Below are 27,717 nucleotides of genomic sequence, written 5' to 3'. Positions count from 1 at the left end.
ATTGCTTCGTAGCTGGAACTGGGGAAAACTGCTGCTCTTCTTCCCCACTGGCCGTGGTTTGACTTGGGTCCTTCTGGAGCTTTTCCACCCGACCAGGCTGTAGCTCTCCTTCCAGGCAGGTATCGTCCCCTCTGCCTATTCTGCTGCAGCCCTTCTTCCAGGCAGGTATCGTCCCCTCTGCCTATTCTGCTGCAGCCTTTCTTCCAGGCAGGTATCGTCCCCTCTGCCTATTCTGCTGCAGCCCTTCTTCCAAGCAGGTATCCACCTCTGCCTGGAATGTGATTTCTATTGCCTTTACAAAGGCACTTGCAGCTCTCAGGCCTAGCTCTCTTGGATTATCCCAGGGCTAGAGGGATCATGCAGGCAGCAAACAGGGTTTTGGGTTTTTTTTTTTTCTTTTTTAACCACTCAGTCACAGAGCTTTTCCTCCAGATGAAATTCAAGGAATCTCTCAGGTCATCATCCTCATGGTCCTTTTCAATAACCTTTTATATTAATCACACCACAAAAATAACACAGCAAACCCCTTCACCATCCCCATTACCCACCACCTACATCATCTCTACGCACACCACTTCCTCCATTTCTTTGTTTTCCACACACCCTCTGCATCCATTTCATTTTTCTTCCTTACATGCCTTAAATAATACAAATGCACCTTTCCTCTTACCATACGAACACATGCATCCACAGATAAACATTCATTTTTAAAAACCACCACATTTCTCATATCCCACAAAATCTCTTTAATACAGGACATAATGGTCCATAGCGCTCGCTGTCTCTCTTTCTCCAGTTTACACATACCAAACAATAACACCTCAGAAGAAAATATAGGAATCCCAGTCAACCCAACTACAAACTTCAACCATTTTTTATTTAATTCTCTCACAAAATCACAATTCCACATAACATGCACTACATTCTCTCTTCCTCCACATCCATCTCTCGGACACATTTCCGACCTTGCCATCCTCCTTTCACACTGCATTCCTCTCGTAGGTAAACAATTATTCACTGCCATCCATGCTATCTCTCTTTGTCGATTAAGATTTTAATCTTATCCATTCTTTCCCATACTTTCTTACTCTGCGCATCATTTAAACCATCAATTCCTATCACACTCTTTTTCACTCAACATTTTAAAAACATTTTTTTTCACACCATTCTTCACTAGTAACATTCTGTAATTCATACCTTCTCACGCACACATCAATCTTTTTATAAAACCATGGAGCGTTAAAACATATAGGCTTCGTTCTATCTACAACAAGCAATCCATTCTTCCGTAAACTCAGGCTAGCTGCATGCTTAATCATACAAGCAACCATACTTTCTTTCTTACAAATTCTTAGATACAATCTCACATAATGAATTAGCAAAACATTTTCTATATCAGGAGCATTCATTCCACCATTCTCACGTTTTTTAACCACTTTCACTCTACTCAACCTTTCCATCCTACAACCACCGAAAAAATTAAAACACTACTCTAACCAATTTTCTCAAATTTTTATCACCAATCGGAAAAATAAAAATAAAATACAAAATAATAGAAATTAAAACCGCTTTCATTATTAAAACTTTCCCTTCAAACGACAGAACTCTCATACTCCATAACCCAATTTTCCGATTCACCCTTTTTAATATCTTATTCCAACTTTCCTTACCCTTCAACTCCTCATCAAATTTAACCCCCAATATTTCAATCTCATTTTCAACCAGAGGCCATCCACACAACTCCAATTCTCTCCAATGCCCGAAGGCTTTACATGCACACTTTTCCCAATTAACCTTGAAGCCACTTACCATACTAATAATTTCCATCAGCAATCTCACTCGTCTCAATCCCGCTTGTGTTTTACAAATAACCGTTGCATCCATATATCCAATAACTTTCATACTTCTCGCACTACTCCCAGCAATTTCCACACCTTTCACTACTTTGTCATTCATTATATTACGCAGTGACGGTTCAATCACACAGATAAAAAGAATTGGAGACAGGGGGCATCCCTGTCTCACCCCTGAATTAACCTTAAAATTTTCTGTCATCCAACCATTTACTTGTACAACAATTTCAACATTTTCATACAAGCATCTAATCCATCTTAATAACTTAACTTCAATTCCCATCCTAACACGTGAAACATAAACTCATGCGAAACTCTATCATAAGCTTTCTCGAAATCAAAAGTTGCCACAACCACTTCCTGCTTCCTTTCCATGAAAAACCATAAACCATCTCTCCATCCCATCGAGCACTCCGCTATCTGTCTTCCAGGCACAGCACACACTTGCTCCTCACCAATTACATTTCAATTACTCTCTTTATTCTATTTGCTATAATTTTATAATCTACATTTTTTTAATCCCAATTTATTCCCTTTTTTAAAAATTAAAACTCCTTTAAAAATCACTCCTTTCCTCATTGATTCAGACATCCTACCTTCCTTTAAAACAAATTGACAAAACATCATTGTGGTGGAATCTCGGTAAAAATAAATTTAGTAGGCCGAGATTACCACGTGGCATGTGTACGTGCATATGCTGACGTATCGATCAGTTAGTTGCACGTGGCAAGATACGATCAGTAGTGTACGGAGCATGTGCAAGAATACAGGATGTAGTATTCCCCTCCTCCATTGTGCTGGAAAAGCCATGCGGTCAAGCAGGAAGTTAATTCTTATTTGTATTGATTGGTCAAGAGAATGTGCGGGTGGAGCTTAATATGGGAGGAGTTATATGCCTATATAAGGAGCCTGCACTATTGTCCGGGGCTCAGAACATGTTGTATTTTGGTGACATTAGTCCCTCTGAGTCCCGATCGGTGATCCGAATAAAGAATCTCTTCCTTCCTGAAGAAACCTGTGTCCATCTCTCTGTGCTTGGCTTCCGTCAGTTTCTCCGGTATCATTTGGTGCGTTGGCCGGGAAGCTCATCGTTCAACGGTAGCTGAGAAGCAGAGGCGTGAGACGGTCTATCTTTGCCCACGTTCTCTACGGCTGCACCCCTGAACTTCTGCGTTGACCTTCCTTCGTCTCGGCGCCACTGGTCTATTGTCCAGGAGATCATCGGCCTCTACGTAGTAAGTGCTGGGGTGTCCCCGTCGATGAGTGTGAACTCAGGTTCAGGAACGAGGAGGTAAGACGACCGCTGTTTTAGACGGCGGACCCACTAGGGGTATACCGATTGTGCGGTAGGCCCATAAGGGGTTAAATCTGTGTATGGAATCTGCCCCCTCTGTCGGAGGGAAGGAGCGAAGGCGCACCGCTCAATCGAACGCTCTTTAGTAAGACCGTTTGATTTGGTTTGGAGTCAGGCGGGGTTCTGTGTAAATAGCCCTAGCCGGACACCGGTGTCTTGTCTAGACTAGCGTTCTAGGGTGTACAATTTGTTCGCTAGGTCGGAGGGACCGGGAGACTAAGCGGCGTCTGTGTAAATTCGGTCCGCTAGATCTCAACCTATCTTGGCTAAGTGGGAAGGCGTGTAAATTTGGAACCCACTAGACTATTGATAGAGTAGAAAGACTAAAAGGGTTCTGTTGTAAATTCCGCCCTCTAGTTCGCTATATGTGGTGCTTGGGCAGTGTGGCTAACCAAAACGGATGTAGATAGTTTTAGGTAGTCCATCAAGGTACTGGCCAATAGTTTAGTTGGGATTGTATATGTGTTAAAGATTGTTAGTAACGTGTATATCTTGTTAGATAGCGCGAGCTCAGCCGTCTAGCGAGAGTGTTAATAGTGTGTTGCTGTACTATAGTGCACGGTACCATAACCCTGTATATTTACTGACACTGTATATAAGTACTAATCATTGTCGTTTATTGCATGTCTAACACCATAACCACTAATAATTGTATTGTGACCTTAAATTGTACTTTGACCTATGCTAACCGTACTGTAACTGCTGTTTGTAAAAGACGATGTTACTGGGGTGTGTTATAGACGGGTAATTCATATATAGAGAATTATAGCGTGGGTGACTGTATAGTTTCGCCAAAGGGCATAATATCGATTACTTAGTGACTGGTGTAACAGCTGTGTGTGTACGGGAATTCCCTGAGTGTTTTTATTGTGTTACTGTGTACGTTTCACTTGGTAACTGTACCACGTGGTGCTGTTGCCGGAAGAAACGGGTGTGACTGTTGAATAGAGTGTGTGTATAGCATTCGTTGTCAACGACGCTCCATTGCTAAGTATGGGCGCGTCGGAGTCAACGATTTTGGATCCCTTAGGTTGTATGGTAAAGAATTTTAAAAAGGGATTTAAAGTATGTGATTTTGGGGTTAAAATGTCTCCTGCACGTTTGGTCACTTTGTGCACTAGGGAGTGGCCTACTTTGGTTGCGGCATGGCCGCCACGTGGCAGTTTGGATCCAAATCTGGTACAGCGTGTACACGTGGCTGTATCAGGTAGGCCTGAACTTTACGGACAGTTTCCATACATTGATTGTTGGAGGCAGGCCGTAAACGACTCGCCAAGATGGATCCGGATATGCCACGAGGGGCAATGTCGCCTCATGGTGGCCAGGACTTGTTTGTCCACTAGGACTACGGTTAAGCCCATTTTGGACACGCCCTCTGAGTCCGAGATCCCTATGCCGCCCCCTTACTTCCCTGTAGAGGGAAGTGATACAAGTACAGGAAGTTCCACACCCACTCGTCCGTTGTCCCCATCTACTTCCTCCTCCAGCTCAGAATCCATCCCACCCGTTACTAAACCTCCCCTTCCGGTACCAACCCCGTTAAACCCATATATCCTGATTTGGCGCCAATTCAAGCTTCCGGTCAGGCTTCTTCTAGCCCGGCTCGGAATATTCTATTTACCGACCTTCCCCAAAATCAAGCTTCTACATCCTCATGTCTTACTACCCCCCGACCGGAACCTCTAACCGACGCCCCTCCACGTAGCCCTATACTAACCCGACAACTGACCGGTACCCAACGACCCAAACATATCTTGATGCCACAGGTCAAATGGTGTATGCTGACCCAGTCTTCGTATATGTCCCGTTCACGACTACCGATCTCTTGAATTGGAAGACCCACAATTCCTCGTATACTGAGAAACCACAAGCCATGACCGACCTGTTCACCTCGATAGTTCAGACGCATAATCCGACTTGGGCTGATTGCCAGCAATTACTAATGACATTGTTCAATAATGAGGAGAGGACTAGGATTAACCAAGCGGCCATTAAAGCGCTAGAGGAAGAAGCCTGTACTTTAAATCAAGCAAATCCAGCAGCATGGGCCGCAACTCATTATCCTAATACTGATCCCGAATGGAATGTTAATGGCGCAGATATGCGTCACCTAAAAGCCTATAGAGATGCTATAATTGTTGGCATGAAAGCCGGAGGGAAGAAAGCTATAAATATGTCGAAGACAGTTGAGGTGATTCAGAAAAGGGATGAAGCGCCTAGTGTCTTTTATGACCGATTATTGGAGGCATACCGCTTGTATACCCCCTTTGATCCGGAAGACACTGAGAATTCCCGAATGGTAAACTCTGCCTTTGTCAGCCAAGCCTACGGGGATATTAAGCGCAAGCTACAGAAGTTAGAAGGGTTTGCAGGAATGTCCATCACCCAACTAATGGAAGTAGCAAATAAGGTATATATGAATAGGGAATCAGAAAGTAAGAAAGAGGAAGAGCGCAAGATGCGTAAAAAGGCGGATATGCTAGCGGTAGCGATCGCAGGCGTAGATAGACGGGGCCCAGATAGAGGCGATAGTAGGTGGAATAGGGAGCCCCTGAGTAGGAATCAGTGCGCGTATTGCAGAGAAGAAGGGCATTGGAGAAGCGAGTGTCCGAAAAGAGAGCAGTACGAGAGAGATCCACCCAGGGCAGGTTATGGAAACTTTAGAGGCAGAGCGAGAGGTAGAGGAGGTCCCGGAGGGAGTAATGGTAACAGAGGAAGTGTAAGAGAAGACAGGTACTATCCCGCAGCGCAAAGGTCCCGCGATAGAGAAGGTAGGGACTTTGTAGGATTGGCTGACACGGTCATGGAGGACTATTGATACCGACCGGGCTCCATCCCCCTTGGTCGAGCGGAGCCTATGGTCGATGTATCAATAGGGGGAAAAAGGAGTGCATTCATGATCGACACTGGTGCTGAACATTCGGTGGTGACTAACCTAGTTGCTCCTCCATCTGGAAGAACTATTACCGTAATAGGAGCAACTGGAAGAAGTGCTGCAAAACCGGTTCTTAAAAGTCGACTCTGTACATTGGGAGGCCACGTAGTAAAACATCAATTCCTTTACATGCCTGAATGTCCAGTCCAATTGCTGGGACGTGATTTGCTATCCAAATTACAAGCGCAGATTACGTTCCTACCAAACGGAACAACATCCTTAAAGTTTAATGGACCTTCAGGTATTATGACATTATCCGTACCAAAGGAAGAAGAGTGGCGACTTTATACAGCGTTGACTAGCCAAAACCCTAGGAGTGATGAATCCTTATTCAACATACCAGGAGTTTGGGCAGAGAACAACCCACCAGGACTGGCCCGCAATATTCCACCTATTAAAATCGAACTAAAACTTGGGGTTTATCCAGTGAGCATATAACAATATCACATCCCGCAGAAGGCTAAGAAAAACATTCAATCTTATCTGGATAAGTTCATACGGTATGGTATCCTAAAATTCTGTACTTCCCCCTGGAACACCCCATTGCTGCCTGTTCAAAAGCCCGGTACAGATGAGTATCGACCTGTGCAGGACTTGAGAGCAGTCAATGATGCGGTTGTTAGTATACATCCAGTTGTGCCCAATCCGTATAACCTGCTTGCTTTAATTCCGGGCGGGGCTACCTATTTTACAGTCTTCGACCTCAAAGATGCATTCTTTTGCCTCCGAATTGCCGCAGAAAGCCAATGTATCTTCGCTTTCCAATGGGAAAATGCTGTAACGGGCTCAAAACGCCAGATGACTTGGACAAGACTGCCCCAAGGGTTTAAAAATTCACCTACCCTGTTCGGTTCAGCTCTAAGTCAAGATCTACTGGATTTCGAGTCCATCCCAGGAGAGTGTGTATTGTTACAATATGTAGATGACTTGTTGATAGCCGCAGTCACAAGGGAAATATGTCAGCAAGCAACGCACGATCTACTACACATTCTCTGGAAGGCAGGATACAAGGTGTCTAGGAAGAAGGCTCAGCTGTGTCTGCCAACTGTCAAATATCTGGGATTCCATATCTCTGAAGGTCAAAGGATAATGGGGCCAGAGAGAAAAGAAGCTGTGTGCCAAATACCAACACCCAAGAATAGAAGACAAGTGCGAGAGTTCTTGGGGGCAGCAGGCTTCTGTAGGATATGGATTCCCAGTTACGCGATATTGGCAAAACCCCTGTATGCAGCTATCAAGGGTACAGAACACGATCCCTTCATATGGACCCCAGAACAGCAAAAGGCATTTGAAGATGTGAAGAAGGCTTTGATGAGTGCCCCCGCATTAGGTCTACCTGATCACACACGACCATTCTACCTGTATGTACACGAGCAAAGAAGAATGGCTGTGGGAGTATTGACACAGTACTTGGGATCATGGCAAAGACCTGTTGCCTATATGTCTAAGCAACTGGATGCAGTGGCCAGCGGACTTCCACCTTGTCTAAGAGCCGTAGCTGCAGCCGCCCTGCTGGTAGCTGAAGCCGATAAACTCACTCTGGGTCAAGAACTTTATGTACGAGTCCCACATGCAGTACAGACGTTGTTGGATTACAAAGGAAATCATTGGTTTAGTAACAGCCGTATGACCAAGTATCAAGCAATGTTGTGTGAAAACCCAAGAGTGCAATTAGAGACTGTTAATACCTTAAATCCAGCTACCCTTTTGCCACAACCTACTGAAAGTCAACATGATTGTTTGGAAGTGATGGATGAAGTATTCTCAAGTAGACCAGATCTTCGTGATTTTCCCATCCAGAACCCCGATGTTCAATATTATACGGCAGTAGTTATGTGAAAGAAGGGATCCGCTATAAAGGATATGCAGTAACAACGATAGATAAGGTGATAGAAGCTCGGCCACTGGCAAAAGGAACATCAGCACAGAAAGCATAATTGATAGCACTGACACGAGCGTTACAATTGGCTGAAGGTTTAAGAGTGAACATCTACACGGACTCCAAGTATGCGTTTTTAACCACTCATGCCCACGGAGCTTTGTATAAAGAAAGAGGACTATTGAATTCAGAGGGCAAAGAAATCAAGTACGCAGCTGAAATCCTACAACTATTGGAAGCAGTATGGGAACCGAAAGAAGTCGGTATTATACATTGTCGAGCGCATCTGAGAGGAGATGGTGATGTAACCAAAGGAAACCGGATGGCAGATAATGCAGCTAAGCGTGCCGCTGAATCAGGAAGACAGGAATATGTGGAACATATAGCTGCTCTTATACCAACCCCACTGTCTCAATGGACTCCAGTTTATACAGCTCAAGAAGAGGAGTGGTTAAAGACTGAACCTGGAAAGTATTTGGAGAACAAATGGTATCAGTTAGAAGATGGGAGAATAGTTATTCCAGCATCACTAGCGGTAGAAATTGTCCAAAACTATCACAACGGGACACATTCTGGGAGAGATAGTACAGAAGAATCTCTCAGAAAACATTTCTACATACCAAGATTGTCCAACTTGACTCAGGCCATTGTACGAAGATGTGTGACGTGTGCTAAAAATAATGCAAGGCAAGGACCAGTAAAGCCACCAGGAGTTCAGTTTATGGGGGGACTCCCTATGTCCGATCTACAAATTGACTATACAGTAATGCCTAAATCTGGTGGACATCGCTACCTACTAGTAGTTGTGTGCACCTATTCAGGCTGGGTAGAAGCATGTCCTACTCGTACAGAGAAAGCATGAGAAGTTGTGAGATTCCTGCTACGAGAAATAATACCCCGATATGGACTACCCTGCTCTATAGGATCGGACAATGGTCCAGCTTTTGTTCATCAATGCCTACAACAACTGACTCATATGCTTGGTATAAAGTGGAGACTTCATACGGCATATAGACCTCAGAGTTCTGGTAAGGTAGAGAGAATGAATAGAACTATTAAGAACCAGTTGGCAAAAATGTGTCAGGAAACCCAACTTAAGTGGAATGTTCTTTTGCCTATAGCTCTGTTACGAATCCGCAGTACACCTACCAGAAGGATGGGCCTCTCTCCTTTTAAAATCATGTATGGGCGTCCACCTCCCGTACTTGGTAACTTAAGGGGGGATTTGAGTCAGTTGGGAGAAGGAATTACTCGGCAGCAGGTTGTAGAGTTGGGTAAGACTATGGAGGAGGTACAGAAATGGGTACAAGATAGATTACCTGTGAATAGTTATCCCCCTGTTCATAGTTACCACCCAGGAGACCAAGTGTGGATTAAAGAGTGGAATAATGTACCGTTAGGGCCCAAGTGGAGAGGTCCTTATGTTGTTCTTTTGTCTACCCCTACAGCGATAAAAGTGGCCGAAGTGACTCCATGGATACATCACTCCAGGGTTAAACCAGCAGCAGTCGATTCTTGGCAAGTTACAGCAGACCCAGAGAATCCCTGCAAGATCCGGTTAAAGCGCACGACTCAGTCAGAGTGACGAGGAACCTTGTGGATTACAAATTTTATTGTTTCAGAGATTGGTAAGTGAGTGAGACGGCCATAATAAAGCCTGTCCGCTCACCAACGAGTGATTTAAAAGTCAGGAAAAGTCTCGAAGGGACCCCTGTGAAGACGAGCAGAACTCCATTCCCTGCAGCCCTTACAACCTGGAAGCTGAGGTGCCATCGCACGGACGAAGACTGAGGATGCCGACGAAAGATGTGCTTATGATAATGTTTATTTATATGTATTTTTATATTCAGGAACGTAGAGGTACCGACACTCCTAGCTGTGAGGTATGCATTAAGACTACAAGAACAGGTAACCATATTTCCCAGACCCTAATTTGGCATTCGCAATATGAATGTAAAGGAGATGTGTCTAGGTGTAGATACTTAAATGTAGAGTATAGTGTATGCCATCTAGGGGTAGGAGAACCTAAGTGCTTCAATCCAGAGTATCAACCCCGTACAATTTGGTTGACTCTCAGGAATGGAGATCCTCAGGGGACCCTAATAAATAAAACGGTATTTGAATCCGTACATTCTTCGGGTGTTCTGCTATTTGATGCATGTAAGGCGATATCAAGTGGTAGAAAGCCGTGGAATGTATGTGGGGATCTTAGATGGGAGAGAACGTATGGGTCTAATGATAAATATATTTGTCCCAGTAGTAAAAATAAGTATGTGAGTCCTAGATGCCCAAATAGAGAATATAATTTTTGCCCATATTGGTCTTGTGTGGGGTGGGCAACTTGGGGACAGACAGCAGACAAGCATATGATTGTGACTAAGTTGCCTACCAATCCATACTGTAAGTCTATGGAATGCAATCCAGTCCATATTCTTATAAATAATCCTGACCAATTCTTAGATAGATATGGTAATTTATTTGGGTTTCAAATATACGGGACGGGTTTAGACCCTGGGACAGTATTGTTTATAGGGATAGAGACCGATACGGTGACCTCCCAAACTCATCAGGTATACCATTCCTTTTATGAAGAGATGAGTATAGATAATAAGATCCCCCATAACGCTAAAAACCTGTTCATTGATTTAGCTTAAAGTATTGCCGGTAGTCTTCATTTTACCAACTGCTATGTGTGTGGAGGTACTAACATGGGAGACCAATGGCCTTGGGAAGCAAAGGAGGTAATGTCCGGTTCTGAGGCAGTTGAACAATTAATATCTTCACAAGCCGATTATCAGATGAGTGTTAGAGGTAAATCTGAGTGGAGATTAAAGACCTCCATCATAGGTTATGTTTGCATAGCAAGGAAAGGAATGATGTATAATACTTCTGTAGGAGAGTTAACTTGTTTAGGGCAAAAAGCTTATGATGATGATACAAAGAATACAACTTGGTGGTCGGCTTCAAATGTCTCAGAACCATCTAACCCGTTTGCAAGATATGCCAATTTAAAGGACGTGTGGTTTGATTTATCCATCACATCTAGTTGGAGAGCCCCAGCAAATTTGTACTGGATCTGTGGTAAGAAAGCCTATTTGGAGTTGCCACAGGACTGGGAAGGGGCATGTGTGTTGGGTATGCTCAAACCATCCTTCTTCTTGTTACCTATTGAAACAGGTGAGACTTTAGGTGTTAAAGTGTATGATGTGAATCATAGGAAGAAAAGGGGACCCATAGAGATAGGCGCCTGGGAAGATAATGAATGGCCTCCCCAGCGTATTATAGATTATTATGGGCCAGCCACATGGGCAGAGGATGGTACTTTTGGTTATAGAACCCCAATTTATATGCTCAACCGTATTATAAGGTTACAGGCGGTGGTTGAGATTATTACTAATGAGACCTCACAAGCGCTCAATCTTCTAGCGAAGCATAATACCAGGATGAGGACAGCAGTATACCAAAATAGATTAGCCTTGGATTACCTTTTGGCAGTAGAGGGAGGTGTATGTGGGAAGTTTAACCTGAGCAATTGCTGTCTTCAAATAGATGACGAAGGGCAAGCAATAGCTGAGCTTACTAGCCATATGGTTAAACTAGCACATGTGCCTACTCAGGTATGAAAAGGGTACAATCCAAGTAGTTGGTTTGGTAGCTGGTATGAGCAGTTTGGAGGGCTTAAGGCATTGGTAGGTGGAGTCCTACTGATTTTAATGTTGTGTCTACTCCTGCCATGTCTTATCCCCTTAGTAGTTAGGTCTGTGCAAAGCCTGGTAGAAAATATAGCAGAAAGGAAGGCTGCAGCACAGATAATGGCCATATATAAATATAAGGCTCTAGATCAGGGAGAACCAATGCAGGAAGAGGAGTGTTGAGGGATTCACATCATGGGAAAAGTCTGGTCTGGTTCATGGTAACCTGAGGTATATGCAAACTAAGGTGATGCCTCAAGTAATTGTGAAATATCAAGAGGCATCAAAGGGGGGAATGTGGTGGAATCTCGGTAAAAATAAATCTAGTAGGCCGAGATTACCACGTGGCATGTGTACGTGCATATGCTGACGTATCGATCAGTTAGTTGCACGTGGCAAGATACGATCAGTAGTGTACGGAGCATGTGCGAGAATACAGGATGTAGTATTCCCCTCCTCCATTGTGCTGGAAAAGCCATGCGGTCAAGCAGGAAGTTAATTCTTATTTGTTTTGATTGGTCAAGAGAATGTGCGGGTGGAGCTTAATATGGGAGGAGTTATATGCCTATATAAGGAGCCTGCACTATTGTCCGGGGCTCAGAACTTGTTGTATTTTGGTGACATTAGTCCCTCTGAGTCCCGATCGGTGATCCGAATAAAGAATCTCTTCCTTCCTGAAGAAACCTGTGTCCATCTCTCTGTGCTTGGCTTCCGTCAGTTTCTCCGGTATCATCATCACCAATCACATCCCAATATATTCGATAAAATTCCACAGGCAATCCATCACATCCAGGTGTCTTGTTCAAGTTAAAACTTTTTTACTCCATTCGATAAAGCCTGTAAAGGTGAAATGCTTTGTGGACATTTAATATGGTGTATTTTAACTTATTAAAGTTTTTTTGGTCACCATTGTGTGCCAATCTCCTTTGTTATATGCACTTTCCCTGGTCATTTTAAGTTTTATACTTCGAATAATCCCAAGGTGGTGATAATACCACCAATGCTGTGTTCATAGAGCAGTCAGCCTGCTCTATCCTTGCAAGTACAATTTTACTTTATTTTAATAGAGATTACTTTTATTTTATTGAGAGCACTATCTGTTGCCTCTTTTATTCCTTCCTGAGTGTGTGGACGTGGTGGACATTTGCTGCATATCCTTTAAAGCAGGGATCATACCTATTTTATCTGATTGAATTATACAGTCTGCACTATCACCTGTTCCGGTTTCCTGTCTTTTATATCATCTTGGTGTGAACGTGGTTGACAGCTGCCTTTTATCCTTTAAAGCGGGGGTTATACCACTGTATGCCTATACTGCTAGAGCTGGCTATAGCTCTTCCAAATGTGAGTGTCCCATCATTACCTTTTCCTTATATAAAAGACTGTACTCAACAAGCTACGCTATCTTTTGTGCCGAATAAGTTGTACTATTAGTGTTTACCTGTGGTGCAGCCCTTCCCTTTTCTTTTGTTTTCCATTTCACCATGACCACTGGGTCCTCCCTCAAGAACAGGATCAGAAGTTATGGAGCAGCATACAAATTAAAAATGATCGTTCCAAATGCGTTCCAAACCCCACATCATGCAGTTCACCGATGCAAGAGACTTCCTCTCTACATCTTAGCTCATTAAAGTCCATAGGGATCTCAAAACGAAACAGAAATAACTATCTGCAGAAACTGCAGACAAAACTATTTAGCTTTTAAACCTTGCAGGCATGGAAGATCTTAACTAAGGCAAATGCTGTAACCCTTTATCATTAAGAAACTTCTGGTTATCTTTTGACAGAGACTCCGTTTGTGGTTCAAGATCATCTCATCATTTAATTTCGAGAGTGTTGCATATATAAAATGGCATTAGTCTACTACACATGTGTCAAAGCAACAATGACTTACTTGAAAGTGTTATTTAAACTATGCAAGGTTAAAGCAAACTAACATTTAATGAGAAACAGAAAAACTGAAATTGTTTATTTGTACAATAGTGGTTGTTTTTATTGTTTTAACCCTGCTCGAGATCCCTATGAAAAAGTAGTTCAAAATAACTGGATGGGATAATAGAAACAGAATAAAGTCTCTCCCACTTTTCTCTTTATTTATGCATTGTCTAATATGGACGCATAGGGTGGATGTCACCTAAAGTACACAACTGCGGATGTGATAATAGCTGGTCCTTAATGGGTTCTAAACCACGTGAGTGCTTCCTATTATGAAATATTATCGCCACTTGTTCCCACTGGATCACACTATATTCTGTTTCTATTATCCCATCCAGTTATTTTCAACTACTTTTTCATCCCCTAACCTTTAGGGGTAAGTGTCATCATTTTTAGCGCTATGCACTTTTCACTATTATCATTTATTTGTTCAATAGTGGTTGTTTTTATTAGATTATAGTAGCATCGGGGAGTCCCTACATATGTGTGGAAGTTGCTTTTCTTAATATTAAAAAGCACTTTATACTTATCTAAGTGCCTTATAGCACAGAGCTGAAGATTTTACATAAATAGCAGAATATATATTACAACCTCTACACCCAATAATAACAGGAACTTTATATATAAAAAAAGCTATCCAAACACAAGTTTAGATCCAGAAATTGTAAAAAAAAAAAGGGGGGGGGGGGGCCTCGTGTAATTCATAATATTTCACGTTATCTAAAATGAAGACCTGAACCAATGTTAAAAACAAAAAATGAGCAAATAAGAAAAAATAATTTAAATATATTCAACGTCTCATGAGTAAAGTCACATATAAAAACAGTCCATCAAATGTGGATAGCAAGTGGCTAACATTATTATAATATACTGTATCATGGTGAAACACAAAGATCTTATGGAAGGTAAAAGAGAATAACCAAATCACAGAGGGTATATAAACCCCCTCTGCATGGAGTGATTACAGTCAGGACTGGACAGTTTGAATATGCATAGTGGTGTTTAGGGATCATAAAATGTGTTTTTACCAAAACCGGTGAATTAGTGTGTAGAGTAGGTTTAAATGGAATTTTTATATACCGTATATACTCGAGTATGAGCCGACCCGAATATAAGCCGAGGCCCCTAATTTTACCCCCAAAAACTGGGAAAACTTATTGACTCGAGTATAAGACTAGGGTGGGAAATGTAGCAGCTACTGGTAAATTTCTAAATAAAATTAGATCTTTAAAAAATTATATTAATTGAATATTTATTTACAGTGTGTGTATGAATGCAGCGTGTGTGTATGAGTGCAGCGTGTGTGTGTGTATGAGTGCAGTGTGTGTATGAATGCAGCGTGTGTGTATGAGTGCAGCATGTGTATGAGTGCAGAGTGTGTACAGGGAGTGCAGAATTATTAGGCAAGTTGTATTTTTGAGGATTCATTTTATTATTGAACAACAACCATGTTCTCAATGAACCCAAAAAACTCATTAATATCAAAGCTGAATATTTTTGGAAGTAGTTTTTAGTTATAGCTATTTTAGGGGGATATCTGTGTGTGCAGGTGACTATTACTGTGCATAATTATTAGGCAACTTAACAAAAAACAAATATATACCCATTTCAATTATTTATTTTTACCAGTGAAACCAATATAACATCTCAACATTCACAAATATACATTTCTGACATTCAAAAACATAACAAAAACAAATCAGTGACCAATATAGCCACCTTTCTTTGCAAGGACACTCAAAAGCCTGCCATCCATGGATTCTGTCAGTGTTTTGATCTGTTCACCATCAACATTGCGTGCAGCAGCAACCACAGCCTCCCAGACACTGTTCAGAGAGGTGTACTGTTTTCCCTCCTTGTAAATCTCACATTTGATGATGGACCACAGGTTCTCAATGGGGTTCAGATTAGGTGAACAAGGAGGCCATGTCATTAGATTTTCTTCTTTTATACCCTTTCTTGCCAGCCACGCTGTGGAGTACTTGGACGCGTGTGATGGAGCATTGTCCTGCATGAAAATCATGTTTTTCTTGAAGGATGCAGACTTCTTCCTGTACCACTGCTTGAAGAAGGTGTCATCCAGAAACTGGCAGTAGGACTGGGAGTTGAGCTTGACTCCATCCTCAACCCGAAAAGGCCCCACAAGCTCATTTTTGATGATACCAGCCTAAACCAGTACTCCACCTCCACCTTGCTGGCGTCTGAGTCGGACTGGAGCTCTCTGCCCTTTACCAATCCATCCATCTGGCCCATCAAGACTCACTCTCATTTCATCAGTCCATAAAACCTTAGAAAAATCAGTCTTGAGATATTTCTTGGCCCAGTCTTGACGTTTCAGCTTGTGTGTCTTGTTCAGTGGTGGTCGTCTTTCAGCCTTTCTTACCTTGGCCATGTCTCTGAGTATTGCACACCTTGTGCTTTTGGGCCCTCCAGTGATGTTGCAGTTCTGAAATATGGCCAAACTGGTGGCAAGTGGCATCTTGGCAGCTGCACGCTTGACTTTTCTCAGTTCATGGGCAGTTATTTTGCGCCTTGGTTTCTCCACACGCTTCTTGCGACCCTGTTGACTATTTTGAATGAAACGCTTGATTGTTCGATGATCACGCTTCAGAAGCTTTGCAATTTTAAGAGTGCTGCATCCCTCTGCAAGATATCTCACTATTTTTGACTTTTCTGAGCCTGTCAAGTCCTTCTTTTGACCCATTTTGCCAAAAGGAAAGGAAGTTGCCTAATAATTATGCACACCTGATATAGGGTGTTGATGTCATTAGACCACACCCCTTCTCATTACAGAGATGCACATCACCTAATATGCTTAATTGGTAGTAGGCTTTCGAGCCTATACAGCTTGGAGTAAGACAACATGCATAAAGAGGATGATGTGGTCAAAATACTCATTTGCCTAATAATTCTGCACTCCCTGTATGAGTGCAGTGTGTGTATGAGTGCAGTGTGTGTATGAGTGCAGTGTGTGTGTGTATGAGTGCAGTGTGTGTGTGTGTATGTGTGTATGTATGAATGCAGTGTGTGTGTGTGTTGCAGAGCCTTGGTGGGGAGTGGGCAATTTTTTTTTTTTTATTATTTTAATATTTTTTGATGATTCATTTTTATTATTTTATTTCATTTCATTATTTTTTTTTATTATTTTAATATTTATTTATTATTTTATTTGTAGTATTTATTATTTTATTTTTTTTCGTCCCCCCTCCCTGCTTTATACATAGCAGGGAGGGGGGCTCCTTCCCTGGTGGTCTAGTGGCATTGGTAGTTCAGTGGGGGGGAGGTTCTGTCAGCTCTCTCCTCCTCTGCGCCGGTCCGTTCAGCACCTCTATCAGCTCACACTGTAAGTCTCGCGAGAGCCGCGGCTCTCACGAGACTTACAGTGGGAGCTGACCGAGGTGCTGAACGGACGGCGCGGAGGAGGAGGAAAATGACAGGAGCTGCAGGAGAGGTAAGTAAACTCTCTGACAGCCCCCACAGCCCCTGTCTGTATTATGGAAATGCAAATTGTCATAATACAGACTATTGACTCGAGTATAAGCTGAGTTGGGGTTTTTCAGCACAAAAAATGTGCTGAAAAACTCGGCTTATACTCGAGTATATACGGTATTTTTTTTATTTATCTTAGTTTTTATTTGTATTTTCTACCAAATTGTAAAACATAAACAGACATATATAAAAGATACAACGAAACATATACCAATGAATACTTATATCAAATTATATCATTATAATATTCAGTAATAAATACTAGTGCAAAGGGCGTATATCCCCAGAGAAGTATTTAAAACAGTAAGCAATAAATCAAGAATAAACTAAAAAAATCACATCTAATCATTTAACTTAAGGATATGATAGCATTTAAGTTGAAAGCACATCTAGGAATGTATCGGGACAAAACGTATAACTGCTAGCTGCTATTGGTGGACCGATGGGCGAGGGGTAGAGTTCATAATGTGGGGTTCCTACACAAACTCAAAGGGTAGAATTAGATTACGGTACTATTTCCAAGGGTCCTAAATATTATTATAAAGCTGTATTGACTTTATATCACACACACCTATACCTGGGTGGTATCACTGTACTCAGGAGATGTTGCTGAACACATATTAAGGTGTTCTTTGGCAGTAACCCTTAAAGTTCTCAGTACATGTATTCTTATATTGCTATGTGTGTCAAAAAAATCACCAATTATATATATATATATATTTTTATTTTGGCATAGATTGGTGGTAAAATGGTTGCATGAAAAGAGTCAATATACCCCAAGTTTAATACCTTAGGTGGTCTTCTTTTAAAAACTATATACATGTGAAGGGTTATTCAGGGATTCCTGACAGATATCAGTGTTACCATGTAACTTGCATGACGGTTGTAGATGAGTAACGGATTTTGAGGGTCAAATTTTTTTTATCACATTTTATAATTTCTTTTATAGTAAATTATATGATATGATGAAAATAATGGTATCTTTAGAAAGACCATTTAATGGCGAGAAATATGGTATATGTGTGGGTACAGTAAATGAGTAAGGGGAAAACTACAGCTAAACACAAACACCGCAGAAATGTAAAAACAGTCCTGGTCCTAAACGGTAAGAAAATCGAAAAGCGGTCTGGTCACTAAGGGGTTAAAATTGAAGTTGTATGATATAAATGTTTCAAACCCTTAAAGAAACATGTCAACAAGAGCACCCTATAGTGGTTCTGGTGACAAGAGTGCCTTTAAAGGGCACTCCTGGCACTGCATGAGGACCTCCAGCGACAGATTTCCCCCATAGGAAAGCATTGATTCAATGCTTTACTACGGGGAGGTCTAATGCGCATGCGGCATTTGCCATGCATGTGCATTAGACCCCGCTCGTCGCGGACGGAAGAGGGGGCGGAGCTTCAACCCAGCATCGAGGGACATTGGCGCTGGGATCAGGTAAGTAAATAACCGGGAAGGGGGGGGATGCGCGAGGCATAGTATTCCTGGCACTACAGTATCCCCTTAAGCAGGCCATGTTTTATTGCTGTAAAAAGCATCATACTCCTCTTAATTCAATACCAACTTTTTTTTTCTTCTACAAAACCTTATTCATTGCATTGTATAACTAACAAAACACTGGGTACAAATACTGTGCTCTACACATTGTACATGCAAATGACTTTTACTCCATATTAGTACCTTAGTGTCTAATATTAGACTAGGTACCTGCAAAGCTTTCTCCATATTCAGAAGAACGGCTCTAATAATCTGTGAATTCTATAATGTCTAATCACAGATGTGGGCTGGGTAAAACATTTCCCACATTCAGAGCTTTTAGATGGCCTCTATCTTGTATGAATCTTTTTATGTAACTCAAGACTTGATAACCGGCAAAAACTTTCCCCGCATTCAAGGCACCTACAGGGTTACTCTCCTGTGTGAACCCTGTGATGTCTATTAAGATCATGCTTTGAGTAAAACCGTTTCCCACATTCGGAGCATGAAAATGGTTTTTCTCCTGTGTGAATCAGTTTATGTGATACAAGATTTGTGGCCCGGGTAAAACCTTTTCCACATTCAGAGCATTTAAATGGTTTTTCTCCTGTATGAGTCCTTTTATGTGAAACAAGACTTGTTAATCGGGTAAAAGTTTCCCCACATTCAAGGCACCTGTATGGTTTCTCTCCTGTGTGAACTCTGTGGTGCATTTTAAGAGCATGCTTTGAGTAAAACCGTTGTCCACATTCACAGCATGAAAATGGTTTTTCTCCTGTGTGAATTAATTTATGTGATGCAAGATTTGTAGCCCGGGTAAAACATTTCCCACATTCAGTGCATTTAAAAGGTTTTTCTTTACTGTGAACCATTTGATGACTAATAAGATGATGCTTTAGGATAAAACACTTGCCACATTCATTACACTTGAATGGTCTCTCGCCTGAATGAATCCATTTATGTGAAATCAGTTGTGAATTTGAAGTAAAACATTTCCCACATTCAGTGCATTTAAATGGCTTTTCTCCTGTGTGAATCTTCCGATGACTAACAAGATGAGACTTTTTTTTATAAGTCTTCGAACATTCAGTACATTTGTATGGTCTTTCCTTATTATGAACCATTTTATGTGATACAAGATTTGTGGCCCGGGTAAAACCTTTTCCACATTCAGAGCATTTAAATGGCCTTTCTCCTGTATGAGTCCTTTTATGTGCAACAAGACTTGTTAATTGGGCAAAACTTTTCCCACATTCAAGGCACCTGTATGGTTTCTCTCCTGTGTGAACTCTGTGGTGCATTTTAAGAGCATGCTTTACGTTAAACCGTTGTCCACATTCACAGCATGAAAATGGTTTTTCTCCTGTGTGAATTAATTTATGTGATGCAAGATTTGTAGTCCGGGTAAAACATTTCCCACATTCAGTGCATTTAAAAGGTTTTTCTTTACTGTGAACCATTTGATGACTAATAAGATGATGCTTTAGGATAAAACTCTTGCCACATTCATGACACTTGAATGGTCTCTCGCCTGAATGAATCCATTTATGTGAAATCAGTTGTGAATTCGAAGTAAAACATTTCCCACATTCAGTGCATTTAAATGGCTTTTCTCTTGTGTGAATCTTCCGATGACTAACAAGATGAGACTTTTTTTTAAAAGTCTTCGAACATTCAGTACATTTGTATGGTCTTTCCTTATTATGAACCATTTTATGTGACGCAAGTTCTGCAGCATGGGTAAAATATTTCCCACATTCAGAGCATACGTATAGTTTCTGTTCAGTCCAATCCATTTCCTGCTTGACAAGATTTGACACCTGAATACAATCTGACCCAGATTGAGAAGATAAAATCTGATTTTCTCCTGTGTGATTCATCTCATGTATAGTAAGGTCTGGTGTGGATAATAAGTATTTACCCATATGAGTTGGCTGATGCTTAACATCCTGCGTGTCACTACTGATGCCTTGTGGACAGTCAGAAAAAAGGAATATTTCCTCTATGTTGTCTTTGCTCTGAGTAGCATTACCATCAATACAATATGGTGTATTTAATTCAATACAAGGATTGATAGAATGTATGTTTGAACAAGTTCTATCATCTTCATTATCTGCAAGAGTAGAATTGTGACTGGATTTATAAATATCGACTCCTGGGCGATTCCCTTCTTCATACGAGGCTGATTCCTCCTTAATAAGAATAGATGAATATTCTGTCTGTGTATTATCTGTGCATGCATGGATGTCAAACCCTGTGAGATTTCCTTCTTCATGTAATGCCGATTCCTTCTTAATATCAGTAGATGGATATTCTGTCTGTTTGTAAATGTCCATGTCTGATGATGGAGACTCTTTCGTTATGTACGGAATATTATTTTTGAGTCTGTTTCTTATTTTGCTAGTTCGCAGATAGTGTGGTCCATTTTTGGGTTCAGCTACATTTTCCTCATTGTTTCCAAAACAGGGCACACAATCTGGAGTATGATATTCAGCTGATAAAGGTTTATCTGAAGGAGAAAATGTTTTATTTATTATTAGTAGACAAATTATTGCAAGAAAAGGTAAATCAGACTTTATTGTTCATGTACATTTTTGGAAATCATCTCTGATATGCACAAAGATTATAGAAGTTTAGCATCCTCTTACCCGGTGAGCTGAGGGTCTGGTGATTCTCCTTCATTACGTCCTTGTAGAGATCCTTGTGTCTTTCTAGATACGCCCACTCCTCCATGGAGAAATAGACAGCGACATCCTCACACCTTATAGGAACCTGACACACACAATGATACAGTTACCATCCAGACACATCCCTTATTTTAATGTATAACGTTCTGTTCCCAACAGCCTTACCTCTCCAGTCAGAAGGTGGATGATCTCATTGGTCAGTACCAGGATCTTCTTCTCATTCTCTCTCTCATGTATCAGCAAGGAACGTGGAGTCACTACACTGAGGCTCTCGATTTTACACGATCCTTCTGTTACACAGTGAGGGTGGTTGTGATCAACACACTCACAAAACTTTTTCGCAACCACCTGGTCCTAAATAATAAGCATGAGTTAAATACAGAGGTTTCAATCCCGGGACACAAGTATTTAAACTCTGAGGGTTTCATCCTGTGATTTCCTGCAAGGCTGTTCTCCTCTTGTCTGTGGAACCCTAGAATCTAATTTACACATTTTTTTTCACTGTTGATTAAACAAATCTACTTCTGACCTCCCATTGCCAAATGCCTCCACAGGGGTGTGAAAATTTAAAAAATATGGGCTTATGCAAGGGAATCTAAGGCAGTAGCCCAATCTACTCAACCCAACACAAAATAATTTCAGTTAGAAACATTGGATCCCTAAAGTCTGGATATTTACAGGATAATTTCCCAAATTATATTCAAAGTAAAAATTGATGCTAAAACAGATGGCCTGAAAATATTTTCTAACTCAGCTACAGTCAGCGCTTTTAAAAAAAAAAAAGTTTTACCAGTTTTGCCAATGGAATTAAATGCCAAAATTCTTAGCTAAGTAAATAACCCTACGTGTCTCAAACTTCACACCCCCCTATCCCTTTAGTGTTTGTGTGTATCATTTGTGGTGGTTGAATGAGGGTTAAACTCCCTGGTGGCATAGCATGAGTGTTCGATCCCTTGAGGTCCATCAGAGGTTAAACTCCCTGGTGGTTCAGTGGGGGAGCAGGTGTAGACCAGAATAACCACATCTACTGATCACTGTGCTCTGAGCGCAGACTGGGAGGAACAGGCTGCGCTCTGAATTATTAGTGTGCATAAGGACTGTGAGGGGGGATTGTTGTGGTATTCGAACATCAGAGGTGTAGACAATACACTTTCAGCCCTGGTCCTGACTCCTACCATGGGCTCCCTTGTAGAAGCTCTGCCACTAGACTGAAAATAAAAAAGAATGCCCAGGAGCTACATGTCCCAGGTGTCGGGTTTTGGGAATTTCACATCTCTGCTCCCATATGAAATTTCATCAAGACTTGAACAAAATGAAATAAATGTTTTATTTTTCTAGTTTTTATTTTGATGTATAATATAATTAAATTGCAGTTATTATTGAGCAACTGTCACTTCCTCAATATTAGCACAATCAAATGGCTAACTAAAAGTCAGGGATAGGCAGTACTAAAATTTTACTGCGAAAAATGCATGGAGGATATTTAATGGCTTGCAGTGGCAATAACATGTATGGCCTTGCAAGTAAGGCAGCAGTTGGAAATGTAAGATATTTATAAATACACGGGAGTACTAGAGTGGTTAAAGATGTCTCTGGAACTGAGGAACAAACAGGCAGCCAGTTCCATTCTGATCATTGAAGTTGGTTTGAGCTAGGAAACATAGAACTCAGAGTACACCTTTCCATTCTAGGGAGACAAAATGTGCTGGGTTATCTTGAATAACCTGTTGCCATGGATATGATAATGTTTGTTTTAGAATATATCTGTCAGGATCCCGTGGGCGGTTGCGAGGGGAGGCTGCAGTCCGCTCGCGGCACTCACCCTCCAGCCGTCCGCGGGTCCTTTCCCGGCATACGCTCGCTGGGCGGCATCCTCCCAGCCTCGGATGCCGCCCGCGTCCTCCTCTCCGTCCCCCAGCGGCAGCATGCATGACGCTGAACGCTGGGGGACCGCCCACTCTTGTACACGCCGCGGTCAGCCACCTGACCCGGCGTTAAAGGCACAGTGCCTCAATCACAGTGGGAGGTATACATATCTCCCACGTGTGATTACTAATTCTGATTGGAAATTATCCAATCAGAATTAATCTAATGGTTTAAATACTTACCTTTCCTGTTCCTCCCTGCCCTGTTGTGGTCTTTGCTTACTACTATTGCTACTGAACTTGTGTTTCTGGTTACGTACTCTCTGGCTTGTTAAACTGACTTTGTGACTTTCTCCTACCCTTTGACCTCGGCTTGTTTCTCGTTATTCTGTCTTCTGGTTCCCCTTACTCGGCTTGTCTCCTGACTATGCTTTGTGTGCTTAGCCCGGCCACTCTAAGGTCCGGTACTGCACCTTTTCTGTGTGTGTGTGTGTGTGTGTTAGCGTGTTGGGTTCCCCGAATCGTGACAATATCTTGTTAGTGTGAAGTTCTAAAATTTCTCACCTCTCCAGTAAGCAAACAGATGATCTCCACGGTGAGATCCAAGATCTTCTTAGCAATCTGAGTCCAGTCCATGTTCATCAACTCCAATGTTCTGACAAAGGGTTCCGGTACTTGTGGAAGAGATGCACGTTAATGACAGACATATATTCATGATATATTCTGATATGCTAGAACTGTGTGTGAAGATTAAAGTACATATATAAATATTATACATTTGTGAAAATTCCACAGTTAAATTAAAGGTGTAGTCTAAGCACCATAAGACTACTGAGCAGTATAGAGGTTATGGTGCAATGAGTACCCTGGGGCCATCCCACTTTAAATAGTCAAACTGGTTTTGAATAGACTGATAATTACCTGGGTTCCATGGTCTCAGTCTTATTATAAATTGGTACCAGCGGTCTCATGGCACTAAACCACCACAATGGTAATTAGACTGTCCCTTTTATCCATAATGTGGTCATCGTAAACTGGAAAAGGGTTCTATATTCAAACCATATGTATTTAAATATGTCCTTTTAATAAACTATGACAGCACTGCTGGGCATTTTGAATCTAGTCAGGCTTTAACCTAAATCATATTCATATTGCATGCCATCTTAAATGTTTTATACAATATATACTGTTATATCAGACAAGTTTGATGAAACAATTTTTAATGTTTTATGCAGTTAATAGAATACATGATGTTCCAATGGCTTGGCTTATACTTTGCTTTTGGAGACCTAAGTAAGTAAAGAGCACTAAATAAGAAGAAATGTTAAAGGAAATATGCTCAATTAAAGGAACAAACATGTATTCCTTACCCTCTAGTGTTAAAAATACCATCTAGCCCCCGTTAATATAGTAAAATCTTTTTATTCCAGTCTGCTGCTGCTGGCTCTGCCCCTGATCTCCCTGCTTGGCTGACATCATCAGGAGTGTTATTCAAAGCCAATCACAAAGTTTTCCCATAGGAAAGCATTGGATTGGCTGAGTCTGTCAAGTAGGCAGAACAGGGGCAGAGCCAGCACAAGCCAAACATAGCCCTGGTCAATCAGCATCTCCTAATAGACATGCTTTGAATTAATACATCTCTATCTATGAGGAAAGTTCAGTGACTCCATGCATAGAATATCAGTCACATTGTGCAGCAGGAAGCACCTCTAGAAGCCAAATGAGTAGTGGCCAGAGGTATTCCTAGGCTGTAATGTCAACATTCAAACATAAAATTACAGGAAAAGCTCTACTGAAAAATGGGTAATAAGTGTGTGGTTTATAAGGTACAGGGTGCTCTTAAAGGAAAAGAATCTGTCCCCATACCAGATATATACATGTAATAAAAAATAAGAAATGATCCCAAGGCACACCACAGATTTGCACATAAAAATAGTATTTATTCATGCATAGAAAATACACCAAGATATTATTATAGCAGAGAGAAAGTGCACAATACAGTGCTAAACCAGTAAGTAAAGTGCTAACTGCAAAAACCCTTTTAAAAAAGTATACTGACCAAGAGCAGGAGAAATGAAACCCCAACTGTTACAAACTGCCATTTGTAAATGGCCCTTTAAATGAAAAATTGCCCTGCTTCCCTGGGTTGTGGAGAAGCCTATTTGCCAGCCTACTTCCACATGACTATGGCCCCTGGGAGATTGTGCACCTGAAAACTTATGGACTTTTATTGGGTGTGTATGGCCCATTAAGAACCGTCTGGGGACATATTGTGACTTTGGTGAACAATGCCCCTTTAAGACTATGTCCCCAGACCTGTAAAATAACTTGTCCCTGGCTCCCACTTGGTTCAGTAAATGGGGCTTAATGAACCACGTACCACACAGGCGGACCACCCAGAAGTGGAAGTGTGCAGGCAATTTACCTCCCAGGCTGTGAGGTTACTGCAGGTTAATTGCCGACCGCTGGGTGGCCGCAGTTCGTGCAAACGAACACGTGGCGGCGGCCATCTTTGCTCATTCAAACGAGGTCAGCGGTGTGATTCATGGAACTAAAATCGGCTACACATTTCCGCGAACACCGCTGATCCTTACCTTCTCCCATACTGAATTTTCAGCTGCAGAGACTAAGTCCCGTTCGAAGATTCGAACGCCCGTTCAAATGGGACTTAGTCGTTTTTCTGCATGAAATTGACCGACCGCACAGCCCAAATCTATGGAACTGTTTTGGGCAGGAAAATGTGCTTGCGGTCGGTCATAAAGGACTTCCGTCTATCTTTTTATCCACTGGAAGGATTTGGCTGATTTTTTAGAGTGTTTATGTTTAAAGTGTGTCTGAATAATAATATGTAATTATTGTGAAGATTGGATGTATGGTTTTAAAATTACAGTGTATGTGTAAAAAACTGTATTTTTACTGTCTGTGATAATTATGTTAAGCATTGTGTAACATAATTATATCACAGGCAGAGGGGAGGATTTTGGTGGTAATTGCTGGTAGTGTTTTCGGATATGTACGTGTGTGTGATTGGTTGTTTTGTAACGCCCTGTGGGTGGTCCTATCTAAGGGAAACCTGCATAAAAGAAGGTTCTATTGGTGCCAAAAAAACAGAATGACTTGACCCTCTAACTTGCAGCCTTGACTCATGTTTGTAGGGGACAGCTATAATCACTACAGGGATTGCTATGCTCTTCATACTCCCTTAGCTACTGAGCGCTTGTAAGAGCTCTTGTTCCTGATCCTGCTTCGCTCTGCAGAAGGAAGTGGTTCACCTACTGGAACCTGGAGCCTGGTCGTAGGTCCAGGGCGCAGAGCAGACGGCGAGATACCAGCCCAGCAGCGGTGGTTCGTGGAGTCTGCAGTACTTATGGTGTATACGCAGTAGTTATGGTGTCTACGGTGCTGATGGTCCTTTGGTGAGCGCTAGGAGCATCCTTTTCTACGGTCCAACTTCCAGCCAGCCTGGAGGCAACCGTAACACCAACGTTTCGGCTGTGAAGCCTTCCTCTGGGGGAGTTGACCTATTCATAATCTCTGAGGTGTTTGTGGTGTGCTGCACCTCTGTATACCCTTTAATACTGTTTTAATTTGATATGAGGGTAAGAATGTTTGTTTGGATATAGTGAAAGCATGTGATGTTGTAACCCTGTAAGATAAAGTTTAATTGTGTTAGAAGATAGTTGCAATTTCAGGTGGAAAAAGAAAGTGAATGCCACTAAAGATTCCATGGAGAAAGTGTCTACCACATGAAATTCTTTAGTAAACCTAATGAAAATATTGAAAGCTCTTTTTTATGACCGTCTTGTGTTGTCAGATAGGACGCATTGTGACAGTACTCTGCCATGCGCCAGGAGTTGACCTAATCCATTATGAGGTCTTGAAATTGATTATCCGGAGTTGCAATTGGAGAGGCACTGGGGTACAGTTGGAGGAATTCCTGAAAATGGAAGCGAGACAAATGGTCAGCTGCCGTGTTGTGAATACCGGAACTTGTGTACACAAGATAAAGAAATGATGAGTTGCTGCTAAATGTGACGGACCGACTGCCCCCGACCGGGTACCTCCGTCAATCGCTGCTTCCTAGTACTGACGAGTACCATAAGCACTGAGCTGGAACACCATAACTAATGCAAACCCCACGAACCGCCGCAGCTCGGTTGGGGTCTTGCTGTCTCCTACCCACCTCGGACTTATGACCAGGATCCAGCTTCCAGTGGGTAGACCTCTCTTCGTCTAGAGAGCGAAGCAGGAATAAGCTCTTACAAGAGCTTAGTGATTATACTCAGGGGAGTATAGTGATTATAGCAATTCCCCAGAGTGTAGTTCTCCAATCCCGCAAACATGAGCTGAAACTTCAAGAAGGTGCAAGATGATCTGAGCTTTAATGGTTCAGGTTGACTTTTATACAATTCTCCAGGCCAGAGGAACACCCCCGGATCTGATGAGGCACAGGAACACAAAAGACATAAACCAATCAGAACAAACATACAGTCTGTGGCACGCCCATGTACAGCACACAATCCCTCCCCTCTGCTTGGGAGATAATGGAGTA

At 41.8% G+C, this 27,717-nt stretch overlaps 2 protein-coding genes across 2 annotated transcripts in view; both read right to left on the bottom strand.

Annotated features, from left to right (window-relative positions):
- LOC134574592 (zinc finger protein 493-like) overlaps positions 1 to 21,330 on the bottom strand; it is a 53,895-nt gene extending 32,565 nt beyond the window's left edge. Inside the window, 2 exon segments of the mRNA XM_063433724.1 lie at positions 18,968 to 21,122; positions 21,262 to 21,330. Coding sequence (XP_063289794.1) covers positions 18,968 to 21,122; positions 21,262 to 21,295 — 2,189 coding nt within the window. The 5' untranslated portion in view covers positions 21,296 to 21,330.
- Positions 1 to 27,717, bottom strand: part of LOC134574536 (gastrula zinc finger protein XlCGF26.1-like) — a 229,658-nt gene that overhangs the window by 184,459 nt on the left and 17,482 nt on the right. The gene's annotated exons all lie outside the window — the stretch shown is intronic.

This window comes from Pelobates fuscus, chromosome 10, assembly GCF_036172605.1.
Source record: "Pelobates fuscus isolate aPelFus1 chromosome 10, aPelFus1.pri, whole genome shotgun sequence".
NCBI lineage: Eukaryota > Metazoa > Chordata > Amphibia > Anura > Pelobatidae > Pelobates > Pelobates fuscus.
Note: the sequence above shows the minus strand (reverse complement) of the source record. Positions and strands in the feature narration are given on the sequence as shown.